The 18,797-nt window shown below is 36.1% G+C and overlaps 1 protein-coding gene across 4 annotated transcripts in view; it reads right to left on the reverse strand.

Moving 5' to 3' along the window:
* The window catches only part of ASTN1 (astrotactin 1), a 494,085-nt gene that overhangs the window by 136,867 nt on the left and 338,421 nt on the right, over positions 1 to 18,797 (reverse strand). For all 4 annotated transcript variants that reach the window (XM_074222108.1, XM_074222107.1, XM_074222106.1 and 1 more), the window contains exon 9: positions 4,874 to 4,948. In XM_074222108.1, the coding sequence (XP_074078209.1) occupies positions 4,874 to 4,948 (75 nt within the window). The remainder of the gene's footprint in view (positions 1 to 4,873; positions 4,949 to 18,797) is intronic.

Here is an 18,797-nt window from a genome sequence, read left to right on the forward strand (position 1 = left end):
TCTGAGACTTGAACAAAGGATAAGAGGACAAATGAAGATGTGGAGGGTTTTAAGATATGAATTAAAAGATATAGGGATGTCATAACTGCTATTTCCAATTTCTCAACTAAAAAAATATTTAGGAGAGTTGCTGCAAGTAGCATATGGTAGGCATTGAGGGCTTCAGAAGAAAAGAATAAGTTTACAACAATAGATGAAAGAGTATGAAATAGAATGAATGTTGCAATGATATGGTGATGATAATGATGATGATGATAAAGCATTTTAAAGTTTGCAAAGTGCTTTTCAAATGTTACTTCATCTTATCCTCACAAAACCCTGGATAGATAGATATTGCTATTATTAATCTCCATTTTACAATTGAGAAAACTGAAGCAGATAAAAGTTGTTATTCGCCCAGAGTCACACAGCTAATAAGTTGTCTGAAGTTGGAATTAACCCCAGGTGTTCCTGACACTAAGACCAGTTCTCTATCTGCTACAGCATTATTAAAAACATCACTGTACAGCAGTGGAAAATCAATTGAGCTTAAATAACATAAGTTTGTTGCATACCTAGTCATCACAGTTGCATGACTTTCTCCAGTGGTCTTCATCAGAGTGGTAATTTGAACAAAGATGAAAAAGAGAGTTGAGTATGACATTAGCCTTTTCACCAAGAAGGTTGACAAGGGGAATTATTTAGGGACATTAACACAAATAAGAAAATTTAAAGGTGGGAATAGTTTAGGAAGAAAGATAATACATTAGGCTTTTCATTTTGGCAAGGCATGAGCACAAAGAGGAAACTAAGCCAGAGGAATCAAGAGTAAATATACAGTGTATAATTGAACTCATCATCCAAAATCCTGATGCTATCATCATCCAAAATCCTGATACTGAAGGGAGGAAAGCGAAAACAGCAGGGGTAAGGGACTACGAGGCAGAGAGAACTGAAAGACTTGAGAGCACAGCATAAATAAAGAACTGGCTCAAGACTGATGAAGCAGAGAATAAAATGGAACAGGCTAAGAAAACTCCAGGGTACAAGATCATGAAGATGGAATATTTACTGTTTGTGGTAAGATTTAAGATAGGCACATGCCTCTGGGCAACAGTGGTATAATGAAGATGTAGGTCATGAGAGTTGAGAAATTTGATGAAGTGAAAGGTTCAAGATGTTTGAAAGGACTTCAATATTTATATTGAATTCTCTAAGTATGAGTAGAGAGGAAAACAATGATCCAGATTATGCATGTATTTATAAAGAAGGGAGAGTGGTCCAAAGGCAAGTAGTCGATAGCTACAAGATTCTGGATAGATGTATGATGGAATAAATATCCAAAGGAGAGACACTGCAGAGTGCTAGCTAGTTAGAAAAAGTCTAGAAGTGGCAGTGGGGAGCATGAAGTAAGTAGCTGGCAACTAGATGGTGCAATGGATAGAGTACTGGCCTCGGAATTCAGAGGACAGGAGTGTGAATCCAGCCTCAGACATTACTAGTTGTGTGACCTTGGGCAAGTCATTTCATCCTGATTGCCCCACAACCAAGGCCATCTCCAATCATCCTGATTCATATCTGGTCATTGGACCCAGTTGACTGTGGAGGAGAAAGTGAGGCCAGTGACCTAGCATAGCACCCCCTCACTCAAATCCAATTCATGTACTTGTCATGAGCATCACTCCCCTGATGTGGTGATCTCCAAAAATGCATGACAAACATTATTATGATCCATTATATGATGTAGTATGAGAGAAGGAGCAATCCACTCTAGGGAATGCATCTTTTATCATGGATCTATCAATACTACAAATGACAGAAGATGGGAAGAGTATGAGATGTCATGATCTAAGGCTAAGGGATGTTTGTTTCAAATAGAAGGATTGGAATGACTATAACAGAATCAGAGTATAGAAGAGGATGTTAAAAACTGTATATCTAAACTGGACAAGGATGCAAATGTGAAAACAGGAGGTGAGAGAGAGAGGGGTCTTGTTTCAGCACACTAACTGAATGCCTAAGAAACTGGAGATGGGAGTTTGCCACTTATGGGAGAGAAGACTAAGCTGCTTAGGATCTCCATTCTTCAAAGTCCTAGAGTGACTATGTGTTGAAGCTGGAGATCAGTTGTGTTGGTTTCCAAGGTTTATGATTTCAGGGAGGTAGCATAGGAAAGGGGACTGACTCTGAAGCTATATGCCTGGAGTTTGAGTGGTGTTCTGTCATTTGCCACCCATATAACCTTGGACAAACCGTTTAAACACCCTGGGGTCACATTTTCTGAATTTTTAAAATAAAAAATAAGGTAGACAAGACGATGAGTTAACTTTTTGTTTGTTTTGTTTTTTTTGTGACATGGATCCTAGGTAGACTTGTGAAGATTAGGGACTGTTTCTCAGAGCAATGTTTTTAAATGAATAAAAATTATATAGGATCACACAAGATAACTATTTATCTATTTTAAAGCTCACAGATCTCAGTTTAAGAAATTCTGGACTCATTGAACTCTAACTTACTTTCCAACTCTGTCTACAATTTTATATTCCTAAACAGACTGTTATCTGGGGATAGAGTTTGGGGTTGAGTATTTGGGACTATGAATATCTGGTGATCATATCCCCAGGGCTGGATTGAATAGAACTTTGGCACACTCAAAAGATATCCATCCCATCTTCTTTGAGTCCTCAGAAGCATGGATCCTCCAGTGCCCTTGACTCCCAGAAACCCAGAGTTGCTAACAGTTCTAAGTTAGCTAATAGAACTAAGCTAGCTCTAAGACTAGCATGGGCAGATCTGCTTTGCATATCTAATCCCATAGAGCTAGACTGTCATCTCACACAGAATCAAGATAGTGGAGTAGGGGTGCTTGAAATGTGAAGTGCTCATGAGATTCCAAAGCTCTGGTAGTTTTGGTAATTATATGTAGTTGCAGAGGATCATAAATCTACACCTGGAGGAGACTTTGAAGGTTATCCAGTCCAACCCCTACAAATCAGGAAGCTAGATAATTTACACATTGTCATGCTCATGTTATGGAAGAAGTTTCTAGTCCTGGGTAATATATGGTCACTTTATCACAATCAAATCAATCAACAAGTCAACAAATATACTTAAGCATCTGCTAAGTTTCAGGCTTTAGGGACAAAAAAGATAAAATGAAACAGTTCTTAATTTCAAGAAGATTACATTAATTTGGGAGAAAATTTAGTTTACTATTACTACTACTAGTACTACTACTACTACCACTACTACTTACATTATGCTTTAAGATTTCCAAAGCATTTTATATATGTAGCACATTTTCTTCCTAGTTCCCAGAAGATGGGTGCTATTGTCAGACTCTAGAAATATTCTATGATACCCACTCTTGACACTCATAAGTTCATAAGCTCTGGCAGGGGGTTTACCATTAGCAATCAGCTAGTAAACACAATTAGCTCTTAGTAAAGGGTTTGACTAAACTGATAAAGGAAATAAAGTAACTATAAAATATTCACCCATAAACCTGGAGCATAATATTCAAAAAATAGAGTAAGTATAAGAAGAACAAAGACAAACTTAGAACATGTAGAGAAACTATGTGGCCATGGCAACTCACACCTCTGGTACTAACCAGACCTCGATAATCTTTATATTCCATATGGAAACCTAAGGAAATTATACCCTGGGTGTGAGTTGCTAAACTAGGTTCCTAGTGTCTGCTTTCTTCCACAATATGATTCTCAGTTGCCAAAGCTTACTGCCTCCAGAGCGTCTTCCCTGGAGAAATCTGGGTTCATGTCCATCTGAAGAGTATATCTGTGCTTCATGAAGGTTCTAGTGTCTCCTACTGGTTACCTAACTACTTTAAAATGATATGTCTTGCAGGGAAGGAGAGAAGAGATAAATCTTAGCTTTTCCTATTGGAAGTGTCTACCTTCTTCATTGAATGATAGCAAAAGTTGAAGCAGAGGTCAGAAGTTGAGTCTCAAGGATTGTTCCTGGATAGAATTTCCATCTGGGAACATTTATGCTAATGCAATTGCTGGGGACTGTTTGGCGTCTAGTTTGGTTTTATAGTTGTTATTTATTTGTTCTAGTTCTGAAGTTTATCAGGAGGGCAACAGTAAATACAATGTGAACATGACGTTGTAAATGTTAGAGTAACTGAAACAAGAAACGGGGAATGAGCTCTCAAGGATTGAGAGAAGCTAAGGGATGGGGCAGAACTTTTTCCTTTTATTCCTACTGAATGTGTTAATATTGATCATAAAGGAAGCAAAATATTTCAGTATCAGGGATCACAAGATTTGAGGGACGATAAAGATAGTCTACACCAATCTTTTTCAAAAAACTATATTGATGTCTTTTCTTCTTACGTTATAATCGTTTATGAATATAGCCCTCCCTTGTCTTCTATCCTATATGCCATCATACCTTGTAATAAAAATTAAAAAAATAAAAAAGATAAAACAAAAAGAGTAAAAAAATCAACAATACAAGACCATATAATATTCCATACCCATGGGCTCTCACAAAGAGACAAGATCACTTCCTCAACCCTTCTCTGGGGTCAAATTTACTCATTCCTCTTATACATTGTTCATTTTGTTTCATTTCAGCTTCTTATTTGACAAACAAAAACCTTAGTGAGAGGGTATTGACTTCATTAAGGTAACAGGTAAGAAAGCAAAAGAGCAAGGATGTGAAATTTAGATAAAATTCTCTGATTTTTAAATCTGACCCTCTTTTCATCATTCTCCTGTCTAATTTTTAGTCAACACACACAGAAACTTTCACTGTAAGGAAGTGTTTTCCATCATTTCCTTTGAAATTAAGGAACAAATTAAAGTGGTAAGAGAGAAACTGTGGGAACTGAGGAAGCCAGAAAACCAGGCCCCCATCATTGACTTACCTGAATATCTTATCTGAAGGTTGCTCTCCCAAAACCAAGTCAAATCCTCTCTGAAATATTGTGTAAGGCCAAGGCCTAGATGGAAAAAAAAAGACAAAACAAAACAACACAATCATGAATTACTTCCTTTCACACAGCACTTTGAATTCCAAAATCATTTAATAACACAATCTACATGCAAATCACAATCCACAACTCAATTTCAGTTTTCTCTAACTACTCTACCCATGACCACCAGAAACACATGCATAGCAAAGCCATGTGAATTTAGATGCAATAAATTCAGGAATCATGAGAATTTGGATGTATGTTGGACTGATGTTGACATTGAAAGTATTAAAAGTATTGACTGGGGGTAGGATGGCAGGGAAGTTGCTAAGCAAAGGCATAGTAGAAACATAATGGCAGAAGAATTCTGACCTATCTCCTAGCCAAAAGTTTTCAATCACTTTTGCAGCTACCATTTTCAGGGAAGTAATTGATGGTGTTAATGGGCCCACTGGCCAATATAGAGAGTATGTGGGTCAACTGACAGCTCTTTTGCTCCATTGTTACCCATAAAATTCTACAAAAAATATGATAATCCACCCAGTGTGAAGGGTGGGTACTTTATGAAGGTTCTACAAGAGGATATGGACAAGAGTTGTGAACGTATTTTCTTCTTATTACACTTTGAGTCCAAGCCATTATTTTTCTATAGCCTACACTCCTGACTTCCAAATTTCCCTTATAATGTCTCCAAGTCAGAAGTATTCATTCTTCTGACATCTAGCACTATTCCAGTTTTCCTTTTATGTTTTTCCTTCTATTAGAAACTAAGCTCTTGAGGTCAGAGACCTTATGAGTGTAGTTATATTCCCAACCCTTTGTATGGAACCTCATATGTCAACTGATACTTCACTGAGTCGAACATAATGAGAAGGTATAGACTGACTATGATCTACTCCTCAGGTGTCATACTCTTGGAGGGAATACCCACATTGATGATATAATAAATCCATAGAAATATAGATCTAATAACAAACTACTTTTATTGATTATTTCCTGAAAAGACCATTTATGTGGTGATATTTTCTTGGCCTCATTTATGTTCCTATACTTGAATGTAATTAATTTGTATTTTTTCAAAAAAAATCTTTATAATTTCTCATTAATACAAAGTGTGTATTTGGTCCTTTCCTTCTCCATCTATCCCAACTGGTGAAAGTTTACTATCTATAGTTTTTTATTTTGCTTTAAGGCAAGGGCAACTGGTGTAATTTGGGCAGGCTAAGTAAATTACTTAGGGCTCAACCCATTCTATTTAAACTATTTAAGTAACTACCTGGAGAGGGCATCATTTGAACTGTTAGCTGTGGATTCTGTGAATGAATAACACTTTTGCCTTTTCCATGTATATTTGCTATGCCCCTAGAATTCAGTTTAAGAGCCCTGAGAGTAACCAGAATTGACTCATAAACAATACTAATACTATGAACAACTCCTATACCATGGGGAAAATTTCCTTCTTCTAATGTGTTGTTTTTCTCATCCTTTCTTTCTCTTACTTCTGTCCCATTTAGATGGTGAACCCACCAAGCAGAGTTCACATCCAATTCTCTTTGCTGAGCAGAGCCTAATGCATTGCAGATACTCGATAAATGTCTGGTATGATTCATAGTCAGGTCTGGAAATGAGGAAAAAAAATGCCAGTCTGATCATCTGAATCCTAGAAAACAGCAGTCAAATGGAGCAGCTCAGGTTGTGCCTATGGTAGGCAAGATCCCATTTTGTTCATTAATAATACACTTGGTTTGGGTTTTCAGATTGTCAAAATTACATGCATTCAAGCTAATTCTTAGAGCTGATGTCATTAAAACCAATTCCTGTATTGTCTACTATGTTATTTCATTTAGGGGAATAAATCTCAGAACTGATCTATAATCTAAGGCTTGGACCTGAAAGTCTGGGTTTAATATGGAGGGACAATTCTACACACACACACACACACACACACACACACACACACACACACCCCTCTTTTTTTTCATGATGTTTCCCCAGGGTAAAGTAGAGTTTAACTAAGGTTTAGGAGGCTTTGGGTCCATTCAAGTGTTCAGGCTAACAATACATAGAGCAGAAGACTGAGTGTTCTCTCCAATTTAGAGAAGGGAAGGGGAAGGAATTAATTGTTCCTAGAAAATGTCCTACTTGCTGGGAACTACGCTAAGCACTTTACAAATACTATTACATCTGTTAAAAAATTCATTAATGAAAACACAAAAACTTCATTCTCAAGCCATAAAAACAATGAAGCTAACTTTCCTTTTCTCTATGGTAAGTCTCCAAGGACTAAATGAAGGGTGAGAACTCCCTGCAAATGGATAGCGTTCAGGTTTATTATTCAGTCAACCTTCTATACATTTATTTTCAAACTAATGATACTAATTGAGGGCCCCATTACTGTTACCAAATAGCCAAACAACCCTTCCATGTGATGAAATCCACTCTATTGTAGAGACCTACTCTACCCACCCTGCCTGCCCATTTACCAAGGAGAAAAATCTTGGCTTTGATATAGTCATCCTCCCCTCTGCCTCCCTCCAAAAAGGCAACTAAACTATAGAATATTCAACTCCTAATATTAGTGAGGAGAAAGATTGGCTTTTTCCATATGTTAGCTATGACTCTTGCTATCCCTCAGTTCTCACCTCCTCTTGTTCAAGAATTCCTTTCCATCAACACTGTGCTTCCTTTGTACATGTCGCCTGTCTCTTTGAAGGGTCTCACACAGGGGCCGGTTTTCTTTTCACTGGCACTGTGTTTAACCATCCTCAACACAATCCATATTTGTTTTTTGTTCCTCAGCTCTATTTCTCTCCTTCTAATTATCTCTTGTAGATGCCTAGCCCACAGGTAAAGCTCAGGGACTCCCAAAGTAGCAGTAAATACATCATCCTTAATGTACTGTCAATGGACCAAAGACTACCCAAGGCAAGTGTAGTTTGCATGACATGATCAATGCCAGAAAAATGTCTTAAATCTAGTGTCCCTGGGGATATTTAGACCTTGTCAAGGGAGATAACTTCAATGCTGAGCTAAGGCTTCATATCCTCTAATCCTGTTAAAGTTGGTAACAATGAGTTAACTTTGATCAGCCTCTTCCTAGAGGTATGCTCTAAAGGAGTGAATCACACTGCCCAAAGTGTAATTGTTAATGATGATGACAAAAATAAACACCTATGAAAGGCAACGGTAAATCAATCAATTAAAATGGGCTTATTAAGCACTGATCTGCATGCTGGCTCATTAAAGTTCCTATGCAGATCAAGATAGACATGGTCCCTTGCCTTTGGGGAGCTCACAGAATAAGAAAGACAACTGAGACCCAGACATAAAAGAGCTAAAGAAAGCTCTGAGAGGCTAGGAAGAATAAACCTTCAGCAACCTCACAGATTTACTAATTAAATGAATCAAAAATAAATAAATACCCTATTAGCAGTTACAAGAAAAGGGATAAAAGCAAATTGTGGGGTGACAGATAAATGAGAGACCTGAGAGTTACATGTTTATATGGGAATGGAAGGGGCAGGCCAAGAGATTAATTCACGACCTCCTTTCCACTGATCACAGAATGTTTTAAAGAGGAAACAGGATTACATTACTATAGTTGCTTAAATGAAAATAGGAAGAAATCAGAGCTTATGATTATAACAGTAGATGGAGGAAAATGCCCTTGATAAAGCACAATATTCATTTATACTCCCTCAAAATGCTTTGAAAAAGAAAATATTTTTGTAAATAACATCTATCTGAAACAAAAAGTTCACATTATATGCAAATTGGAGACAACAGAAGCTTTAAAACAGTTGCTTCTCTAAATCAAAGCTGACCCCATTCCCTACTATCATTTCACATAAATCTAGTAATGTTAACAATAGTGATCAGATAAGAGAAATAAATTAAAGGCCTTAAGACAGGCAAAAACAAAATTACCCCATTTGCTTAAGATGATGGTTTACTTAGAAAATTGTAGAGAATCAACAAAAGCAAAACAACAAATTGAGACAATGAATAGCTTCAGTAAAGAAAGAGGATTAAAAATATAGCCTCAAAATCAAAAGCATTTCTATAAAGTAATACTCCATCTGGGATATAGGGGGAAGAAAGTCCAATTCAAAACAACTGAAAATAATTTTGAAAAAAGCAAAAACATCTGAGATTCATTGTGTATGTTGTTTATATATGCATGTAATTATGACATATAGACTATCAGTACTTTCTATAGATTATATGTTCTTCAAAAGTATCCCTAAAGAAACAATAAATCAAATAATTGGAGGCATATTTAGTACTTGTGGTCAAAAAGTAATAAAAATACGATAATTCTTAAAATATAACAGTTAATGTGGTAAAGTTGGTAGAGACATAATTGGAAGGAAGAAGACCTGGTTTCAAATCTCAACTCTGATACAATTTGGCAATATTATGATCACAGCAAGCTTCATGACCTCTCAGTCTGCTAAGGCAGAGATGTCAAACATAGTCGACAATCCGAAGCAGTATAAAACTCTCAAGTGAATTCTAATCAGATTATAATGTTTATAATAAATAAGTAAAATGTAATATAATGTAGATAATATTAATTTGAGGGTTTTTAAGTCAATAATGATCAATACAAATCTGTTTCTATTTGGATTTTATACCAATGCTGTATTCAACTCTATAAGACTGTTAGTTGCAGAGAAAGTGACAACCAGTGATAACAGTGAGTGTTTCTTCATCTGGAAGGAAATTCAGTGTTTATTATTATTCAGTGTCCATATTAATTTACAAATTTGTTATTATACTAATAATCTGCAAAAGAGATACACTTCATAGAGCTAAGTTAAATAATAATGGCATTTATTGAATGGAATAAAAAAATCTAGAAGGTCAAGAAAAATAATGAGTCCTCCTCTCTCCCATCAATAAAGGGTAGAACATTTTCAGACTTCAAGGCATAGTATAAAACAAGACTTTTGGTATTGGGTTAAAAACCGGTAACTATAACTACATAAGGAAATACAATGGTGGTAAGTGGGGACAACCAAACAACAAGAACATAATGCCTAGAACATGTACGTGGCCTCTTGCCCAGCCACATTGAAATGAGTGATTGTGGGAGGAGAGACCTTTCCCCATTTCAGAACTGTTTTGCCGTTGATTTCTCCTTATCCCTCTCCTCCTCCTCCTCCTCTTCCTTCTACTTCTCTTCCTCTTTCTCCTTCTCCTCTTTCTCCTTCTCCTTCTCCTCTTCCTTTTTCTTTCCTCCTCCTCCTTTTCCCTGAGTCCTCCCTCTCCTCTTCTCCTTCCTAATTCTCGTTTTCCTTCTTTTTCATCTGTCTATTTTTTCTTTATCTTAGATGAATGAGCATCAGAAGCCGAAAAATAAAAACAGGTTACAACTTTGCATTCTCCATAAAGGCTGAAGGCATTATCAATGATCTACTTAACACCTTGAGCCCTAAGAAGCTGAGCTAGGGAGCAGGCAGTCAGAGGAGCATCATGCCTGAGCCAAGTCAGCACAGAACTGATCCAGCACCTTGGACACTGCTCCCCTAGGAAGGGTGTGAATTATTCATTGACTATTCCATACCCAATGAGGATCTTGGTGAGAATTTCTTGTGGCAACCAGTTTAGAATTTAGGTAATTATAAATTTGAGCATGTAGAGGAAAGAGGGAGTTCCTGGTTCCGGATAATTCTATTATAGTTCAATCTTAACTATCTGCTCTCAATAAATATCCCTTTGTTAACTGATATCAGGGAGATGGCAACTGGCTGAATAATATTTGGGTAAATACTTTAGATCATGAATTGTGGGAAACAGCAGCAGAAAACCTTGTAAAGAAAAGAAGGAAGAACCCTCCAACAGCATTAAAATAAAGGATAACAGTAGACATATGTACCTCTATACAAGTCCTATTGACTATATGACAAGTTAATTTGAAGTGCAGATGGAAAGTAGTGCTGGGGAAATAACTTGAAAACAAAGAAAAAAGAAACAAATTTCTCAGGAAAAACTTGAAGATTGTCATTTACAGGTTCCCAAGAGAAAGTCACATATCATCTCTGAATTTTAATTTACTAGTAGGTAAATGGGTACAATCAGGTTCATGTTGTTCTAAATGGGTACAATCAGGTCTCATGTTGTCCTTATGAACATAATGGATGTACCTTAGATGATAGAACAGCTAAGTGAATCTAGAATTGCTTGAATAAGTGGAAGCCAAAAATAGACATTAACCAGTGAATGCCAATTTGGAGAGAGGTATCTAGTCAAATGTATAAAGTTTCTCAGTGCCAGGAAATATTTTTTTTCATCAATGACTTTTACGAAGGTATTAAAAACATGTTTTGCAAATGGAAGAATGAGGTAAAACTGGCTGGCATTTTTAACATTTTGGCTGAGAATAATCTCCTTAGACAAGAACAATGGCCAAAAAGAATACATTTAATAATAATGCATGTCAAATTTTATAAGGATCAAAAAAGTTCCATATGTATAAGATAGGGGAAATATACCTATATAATAGTTTCTATGAAAAGCATTTGTTGACTCCAATCTCTATACTCATTTCTTCCTCTTCTCTTGAGTTCCCATATCATTCAATATCTACCAACATTTTAAACTAGATGTTTTTCATAGGTATCTCAAATTCAATTTATCCAAAACAATTCTTGATTTTCCTCCTTCCCCCCAAACATACTTTCCATTTATCCCATGGATATCATTGTCATCTTTCCTTGACTCCTCACTCATATTCACCCAAATGCCAAATTTACAATTTCTATCTCCTAAATATTTCTCACTTCTGTGCCCTCTCTACTCACAAAACCACCATGCTACTTTAGGCTCTCATTGCCTCTTGGCTGGACTATGAAAACATTCTCCTGATTTATTCCCCACTCCCATCTGTCCTCCACACAACTGACAAATTTTCCTAAGGTGCTGCTCCAACCATGTCATTAAAACCCAGTGGTTCCCTAATAAGTTGGCTAGGATCAAATCTTACTCCTTTTATGTCATTGAAAGCCTAGTTATAATTTACCTTTTCATGTATATTACATATGACTCTCCTTCACATATACTACGTATGGTCCAGACAAATTGGTCTTACTATTCATTATCATAGCTCCATCACTTCTCTCTGTGCTGGCTTACCTTCTCATCTTTGTCTCAGAAATGTCCTAGCATCTAGGACACTAACTTTTATAGACAAATATCATCTTGTCTATAAAAGTTAGTGTCCTAGATGCTAGTTCTTACCCTTCATCAAACCTTCAAATCATTATATATTTATTTTGGGCATAATTTGTCTTTATCTAATCACAGGATGTGTAGAGAGAGATTGTGAGGTATAGTACAGCGAGAAATTGAATTATAACATAGAGGTCCCAATTGACTTAGAATAGCTCAATTAAAGATCATCTAAATTGTACTGTATTTTTATTTATTTTATTAAACATTTACTAGTAACATTTCCATCTCTTCTGGGTGGCTCACATTTAGAGAGTTGATCATGAGATTTGAGTTTGACCCCTCTGCTTTTAGGCTACCCTCTAAGACTATAAATTGCCAACAAGGTATGTATTCATGCAGACATTCTCCTATTCTATCTAGGGTTAGCCACAATTTGATCTGGGAATTTTCAAGGGAATAAAGAATTTGATGGATCTCTTCTGGTAAATTTCTGAAATCTAGAGTCCTTGGAAGTAACAAAAACCTTCAAGTAGCCCCAGGTTTTCTCTTTTCCCATAATAGTTTTCTAGAATTGAAATAGATTTTGATCCTGAGACAATTTGGTCTAATTTAAGACTACTCATCTCAATAAGCTATACCCACCACAGTAGAGCTTCCTGTTACTCAGAGGGTCTTAAGCTGTTAATAAGGCACAGCAGCACTATTATTGATGTTTACAGAGGAAACAAGGTTCCCTGGACATTGGACACTATCTAATGTTGGCTTAACACATAAAATAGGAGGCACTTAATGTTTATTTTCTTGACTGTCCTTGAGAGTTCTTCTTCATGAGCTCCAATGGTAAATTCTGCATGCATACATACATATATATATATATATATATATATATATATTTACCTTTATGTATATTTATAAATGTGTATGTATATGTATTATTATAATAATACATTGGGATAATGTCTAGACTCTCTTGTCTTCCTATTAATTGCCTACCCAGATATAGCATTTTGGTTTAAAAAATTAAACAGGGCAAGATGAAGTTGGAATTTATAAATTCCAACTATTAATTTGCTCAGAGATAGTACTGTGATACTTTACTCTGTTATGGAGCTGGGTCCTAAAAAAAACTATACCAGTGGAGCATAAACTTTGATTTTTACTAATAAGCAAAATGATAGACAGTATCTTGAGTGTTGGCTTTAGAGCAGGAAGGTTTGAGATCCAATCCCATTTCCTTCCTTTTTTAGCTGAACAATCCTAGGCAAGCCATTTGACTTTCTTGATCCTTGAGAACAGAACTATCATTTACTTTTCTTTTTATTCCTAGGCCTTAGAACAGTGCCTAAACCATATGCTTAGTAAATACTTGTTGACTTGTTGAATTGGGACTCGGTCTCCTCTTCTGTAAAGTGAAGTAGTTGCATCTGATAACCTCTAAAGTCCTTCTAAATCTATGTTCCCACGCATGACTCTGATTATGGCCCTACTTAAAGATCAGATATCTACCATCCACAATGAAGCCTAGTCCAGTTTAGAGAGGATCATCATCAAATAGTTCCACTAGACCAAAATGAAAATTTTCAAATCCATCAATTGACATAAATCGAATTTCTAAGGCATGAAAGAATTCTGATCTGTATTGGTGGATACAGCATTCAAAAAAATGAAATCAAAAATCCTTGAAGCATAAAAAATAGTTATAGAAGGCTCCACACTCAGAAAATCCCAGACCCTGAAAATTGTGTCCTAAACAAGCATTCAGTTGCCAATGATATTTTTTCAGGCAAATCCTATCATTCCAATAGAAGAATCTCTGTTGGATCTGTTACTGTGAATAGCAAAGGAATGTGTGGCCTTGAGATATGCTCAACTGAAAGGGAAACCGTGCAGACTGGGAGACAAACAAAAAGTAGATATGCTGAGCAGTGTTAACAATCTTCAACCTGCCTCTTTCTCTTCTGGCCTTGAACATGCCCCTACATTATTTTCAAAGTCCTCCCCAACTGCTGACCCTTTACACACATTGACTTACTTTTAGCTCTACTTCCTTCATATGAAGAGCCCTTTAGACATACAATCCTTTCTCTCTATAATCACGTCTTCTCATCCTTAAAAAAAAATGCCAAAAGCACAGCACTGACCATGGTACTTTCCAGCTCAAGAAGATAATATGATTTTCTATTGCCCCTCTGACAAAATACAGATTCCTTTGCTTGATGCTTAAAGCTCTTTGTAATTCAGCTCCAGCTTACCTTTCCAGGCTTATTTCACAAGATGCCTCTATAGCCATTCTAAGTTCCAGACAAACTGACCAACCTGCCAGGCCCTGTGTGTGCCATTCTTTCCCCACCATCCATGACTTTGTACAGTCTGCTCCTCGTGTTTGGAATATGCTTCTTCTTCATCTCTGCCTTTTGATATACTTAGTTTCTTCAAAGTCTAGTTCAGTTATCTCCAGCTCTGATGTTTTCTTAACTCCCATACTTTTTCAGTGTCTTCCCTAAAATGACTACATTTGTTTTGTAGAGATCTTGTGTTTAATAACTTTTCAGGTATCTTTTTCCTGTTCAATAGAATATAAGCTACTAAAGGGCATGCCAAATCTGGAAAAGTACCTAGATTATTCTATTTTTTTAAGAGCGTGGGTTGAATCAAATTGATTTTGGAGCTTGTTGCTACATTTTCAGTGCTAGTCTTTACAATATAACTGTCACAGTCACTTTTTTAAAAAAAAGTCTTTTAATTATTTATTGAAGGCAATGGGGTTAAGTGACTTACCCAAGGTCACACAGCTAGTCAACTATTAAGTGTCTGAGGCAGTATTCGAACTGAAGTTCTCTTGACTCCAGGGCCCATGCTCTATCCACTGCACCACCTAGTTGCCCCCTAGCTGCCCCCTCATGACCACTTTTAAAAGAGTAGCTTTCATCCTCTCTGCCTTCCAACTGCCAGCAGATTTTTAGGAGTTAAATGATCTAGTTTCTGCAAGAACCTGATGAAAACTCATCCAAGGTTGACCAGGAAAAACTCAGCATTCAGCTAGGCTAAAATCAGGATGTATCTTTTGTCAACAGAGGAATGCTTTATTCATTAAAACCCAGTTATAACTCCTCACTGAAAGGAAATCCTAAATTATAACAACCAGAACTGGGAGCTTCTCAGAGTTAGACTACTTGAGCTCAAATCTTGACTTAGTCACTTAAGAGAAAATGTGATGGGCTAGTTAGGTGGTGCAGTGGATAGAGCAGAGGACCTGAGTTCAAATCTACCCTTAGATGCTTACTAGTTGGGCAGGTCATTTAACACTGATTGTTTCACATTCCCAATAAGATCAGGGGTGAAACAAGAATGCCCATTATCACCACTACTATTCAATATTGTAATAGAAATGTTAGCTTCAGCAGTAAGAGAAGAAAAAGAAATTGAAGGAATTAGAATTGGGAAGGAAGAGCTAAAACTCTCACTCTTTGCAAATGACATGATGGTATAACTAGAGAATCCCGAAAAATCATCTAAAGAACTACTTGAAATAATTAGCAACTTTAGCAAAGTCACAGGATATAAAATAAACCCTCATAAATCCTCAACATTTCTATTATATGACTAGCAAGATACAGCAGAAAGAGTTAGAAAGAGAAATACCATTCAAAGTAACTTTAGACATTATAAAATACTTGGCAGTCTACCTGCTAAGGTAGACTCAGAAACTTTTTGAAAACAATTACAAAACACTTCTCATGCAAATAAAAATCAGATTTGAATAACTGGGCAAATATCAACTACTGTTGATAGGCAAAGATAATAAAAATGACAATTCTACCTAAATTAAACAACTTATTTAGTTCCTTACCAATAAAAATTCCAAAAAAATTACTTTAATGCGTTAGAAAAAATTGTAAGTAAATTCATATGGAGAAATAAAAAGTCGAGAATTTCCAGGGATTTAATGAAAAAAAGTGCAAAAGAAGGTGACTTAGCCCTACCAGACCTAAAATTATATTATAAAGCATCAATCATCAAAACTGTCTGGTAATGGCTAAGAAATAGAGTGATAGATCAATGGAATAGACTAGGTGCAAGAGCAGGAAATGATTATAGTAATCTGTTGCTTGACAAACCCAAAGAGTCCAGCTTTGGGGATAAAAACTCTTTCTTTGATAAAAGCTGTTGGGAAAATTGGATGCTGGTATGGCAGAACCTTGACTTAGACCAATATCTCACACCCTATACCAAGATAAGACATAAAAAACAATATTATAAGCAACCTGGGAAATGAAGTTTTCCTGTTAGATCTATGGAAAGGGAAGCAGTTTTTTACAAATGAAGAGATGGAGAACATCATTAGAAACAAATTAGATAATTTCAATTACATTAAAAAAAAGCTTTTGCACAAATCCGCTGTAACCAAGATCAAAAGAAATGTAGTAAATTAGGAAACAATTTTTAGAACCATTATTTCTGAAAAAATACTCATTTCTAAAATATACAGAGAACTGAGTCAAATTTTTTTTTAAAAAACAAGCCATTCCCCAATTGTCAAATGGTCAAAGGATATACAAAGGAAATTTACAGATGAAGAAATAAAATGATCCATAGTCACATGAAAAATTGCTCTAAATCACTACTTATTAGAGAAATGCAAATGAAAGCATTTCTGAGATACCACTTCACAACCTCTCAGACTGGCCAATATGACCAGAAAGGACAATGATCATTATTGGAAGGGATGTGGGAAATCTGGGACATTGATACATTGTTGGTGGAGCTGTGAACTTATCCAACCTTTCTGGAGAGCAATTTGGAATTACACCCAAAGGGCAACAAAAAATGTGCATACCCTTTGATCCAGTAATTACCACTACTGGGTCTATACCCTGAATAGATCATGAAAAAGGGTAAAAACATCACTTGTACAAAAATATTCATAGTAGCCCTGTTTGTGGTGACAAAGAATTAGAAATTGAGCCAATGGCTTAATAAACTATATTATATGTATGTGATGGAACACTATTATTTTATTAGAAACCAGCAGGGATGGGAATTCAGGGAAGCCTGGAAGGATCTGCATGAAACAATGTTGAGTGAGATGAGCAGAACCAGAAGAACATTGTACACCCTAACAGCAACATAGGGGTGATGATCAACCTTAATGGACTTGCTTATTCCATCAGATCGACAATCAGGCACAATTTTGGGGTATCTGTGATGGAGAATACCATCTATATCCAGAGAAAGAATTGTGGAGTTTAAACAAAGACCAAAAACTATTACCTTTAATTTTTTTTAAAAAAAGCTATCTTATTATGTAATTTTGCTATTTCTTATATTTTATTTTTTTTTCCTTAAAGATATGATTTCTCTCTCATCACATTCAACTTAGATCAATGTATACCATGGCAACAATGTAAAGACTAACAGCTGGGGGAAAATTGTAAAATTCAAAATAAATAAATAAATTAAAAAATCAAAATCTTTTAAAAATAACACTGATTGCCTCAAAAAAAAAAAAGAAATATGTGTGAACTTCTCTATAGGTCTTCTTCCTTATCTGTAAAATGAAAGGATTAAGACTGACCTTTAAAGTTCCTTCTAAGCTCTAAATCCTTAATACTCTAGTGCTAGTGATGGAGGGGCAGGGGGAATATTTCATTCTTTTTTTCTGGGTTGGGGCATCTAAATTTGCTGGCTCTCCCAGAAGAGAAAATTCACTTCTCTGTTTTATTCCAGGGAAATTTTGCCAAATAAAGTGGTGAATCCCCTTCCTCATAGAGGGAGACTTTTTTTTACAAGTAAATATATATTGATTTTTTTCTTCTCATACCTCGAGGCCCCCATCCAAGATGTGGAATATTTAAAAAATGAAAATAACTCATCAATAATCGAGTTCAATCAGAGCCATTTAAGCCTCCCTGTGACTCGCTTGAGTCGGAGTATCTTGTAAAAGTAAAGCTTCTAAACATGCTGCGTAGCATTTCTCACTGCATCTTTCATGTGATGTGATGTGTATGATGTTTAGAGGTAACTGGAGAGCTCAAAACAGGATATTACTTTTCTTCACTTTGGACGTGCAATTTTTGTGGAGGGCTATGCTAGTTGGGGGTTAAGTGGCAACTTATTTTACTTTTATGTTTCTGGGGGATTTGGTCTCATAGCTATTCAGAATTCAGGCAGATGCTGGGTAGGAGGCTAAAATCATGCCATATGAGGATAAGTGAAATGTTAGCCTGGAAAAGGGAAGAAGAGACCAGGGATGAGGAGGGTTGGTAAATGTTTAACTATCAGCTCTCCAGGGGGGAAAAATGTACATAGGACACTCTTTTAAATTTAGTGAGCAATTTTACCACTCTACCACTCTCTGCCACTTTAAGTCTAGATAATCAACGAAACAATGCATCAAGTCCTGATTTGTAATATGTTTTGATTTCTAAAGTATAAAAGCTCATATTAAAATGTAAGAATTGGCTCTCTCAAGCTGGTAGAAACTGACTCTAGTATACCCCCTGGGTCTGTGCTTATGAAGGGAAGTGGGTCATAATGAGAACTCTCTTCAAGTATGTGATTGGGCTTCATGTGCAGCAGAGATTAGATTTATTCAGCTTGGCATCAGAAACAGAAATGGTAGATGAATGTGACAAAGAAGCAAATTTTGGCTTTACAGAAGGAAAAGGCTTTGTAACAATTAGAGCTATCTAAAAGTAAA

Source organism: Macrotis lagotis, chromosome 2 (genome assembly GCF_037893015.1).
Source record: "Macrotis lagotis isolate mMagLag1 chromosome 2, bilby.v1.9.chrom.fasta, whole genome shotgun sequence".
NCBI classification, from domain to species: Eukaryota; Metazoa; Chordata; class Mammalia; order Peramelemorphia; family Peramelidae; genus Macrotis; species Macrotis lagotis.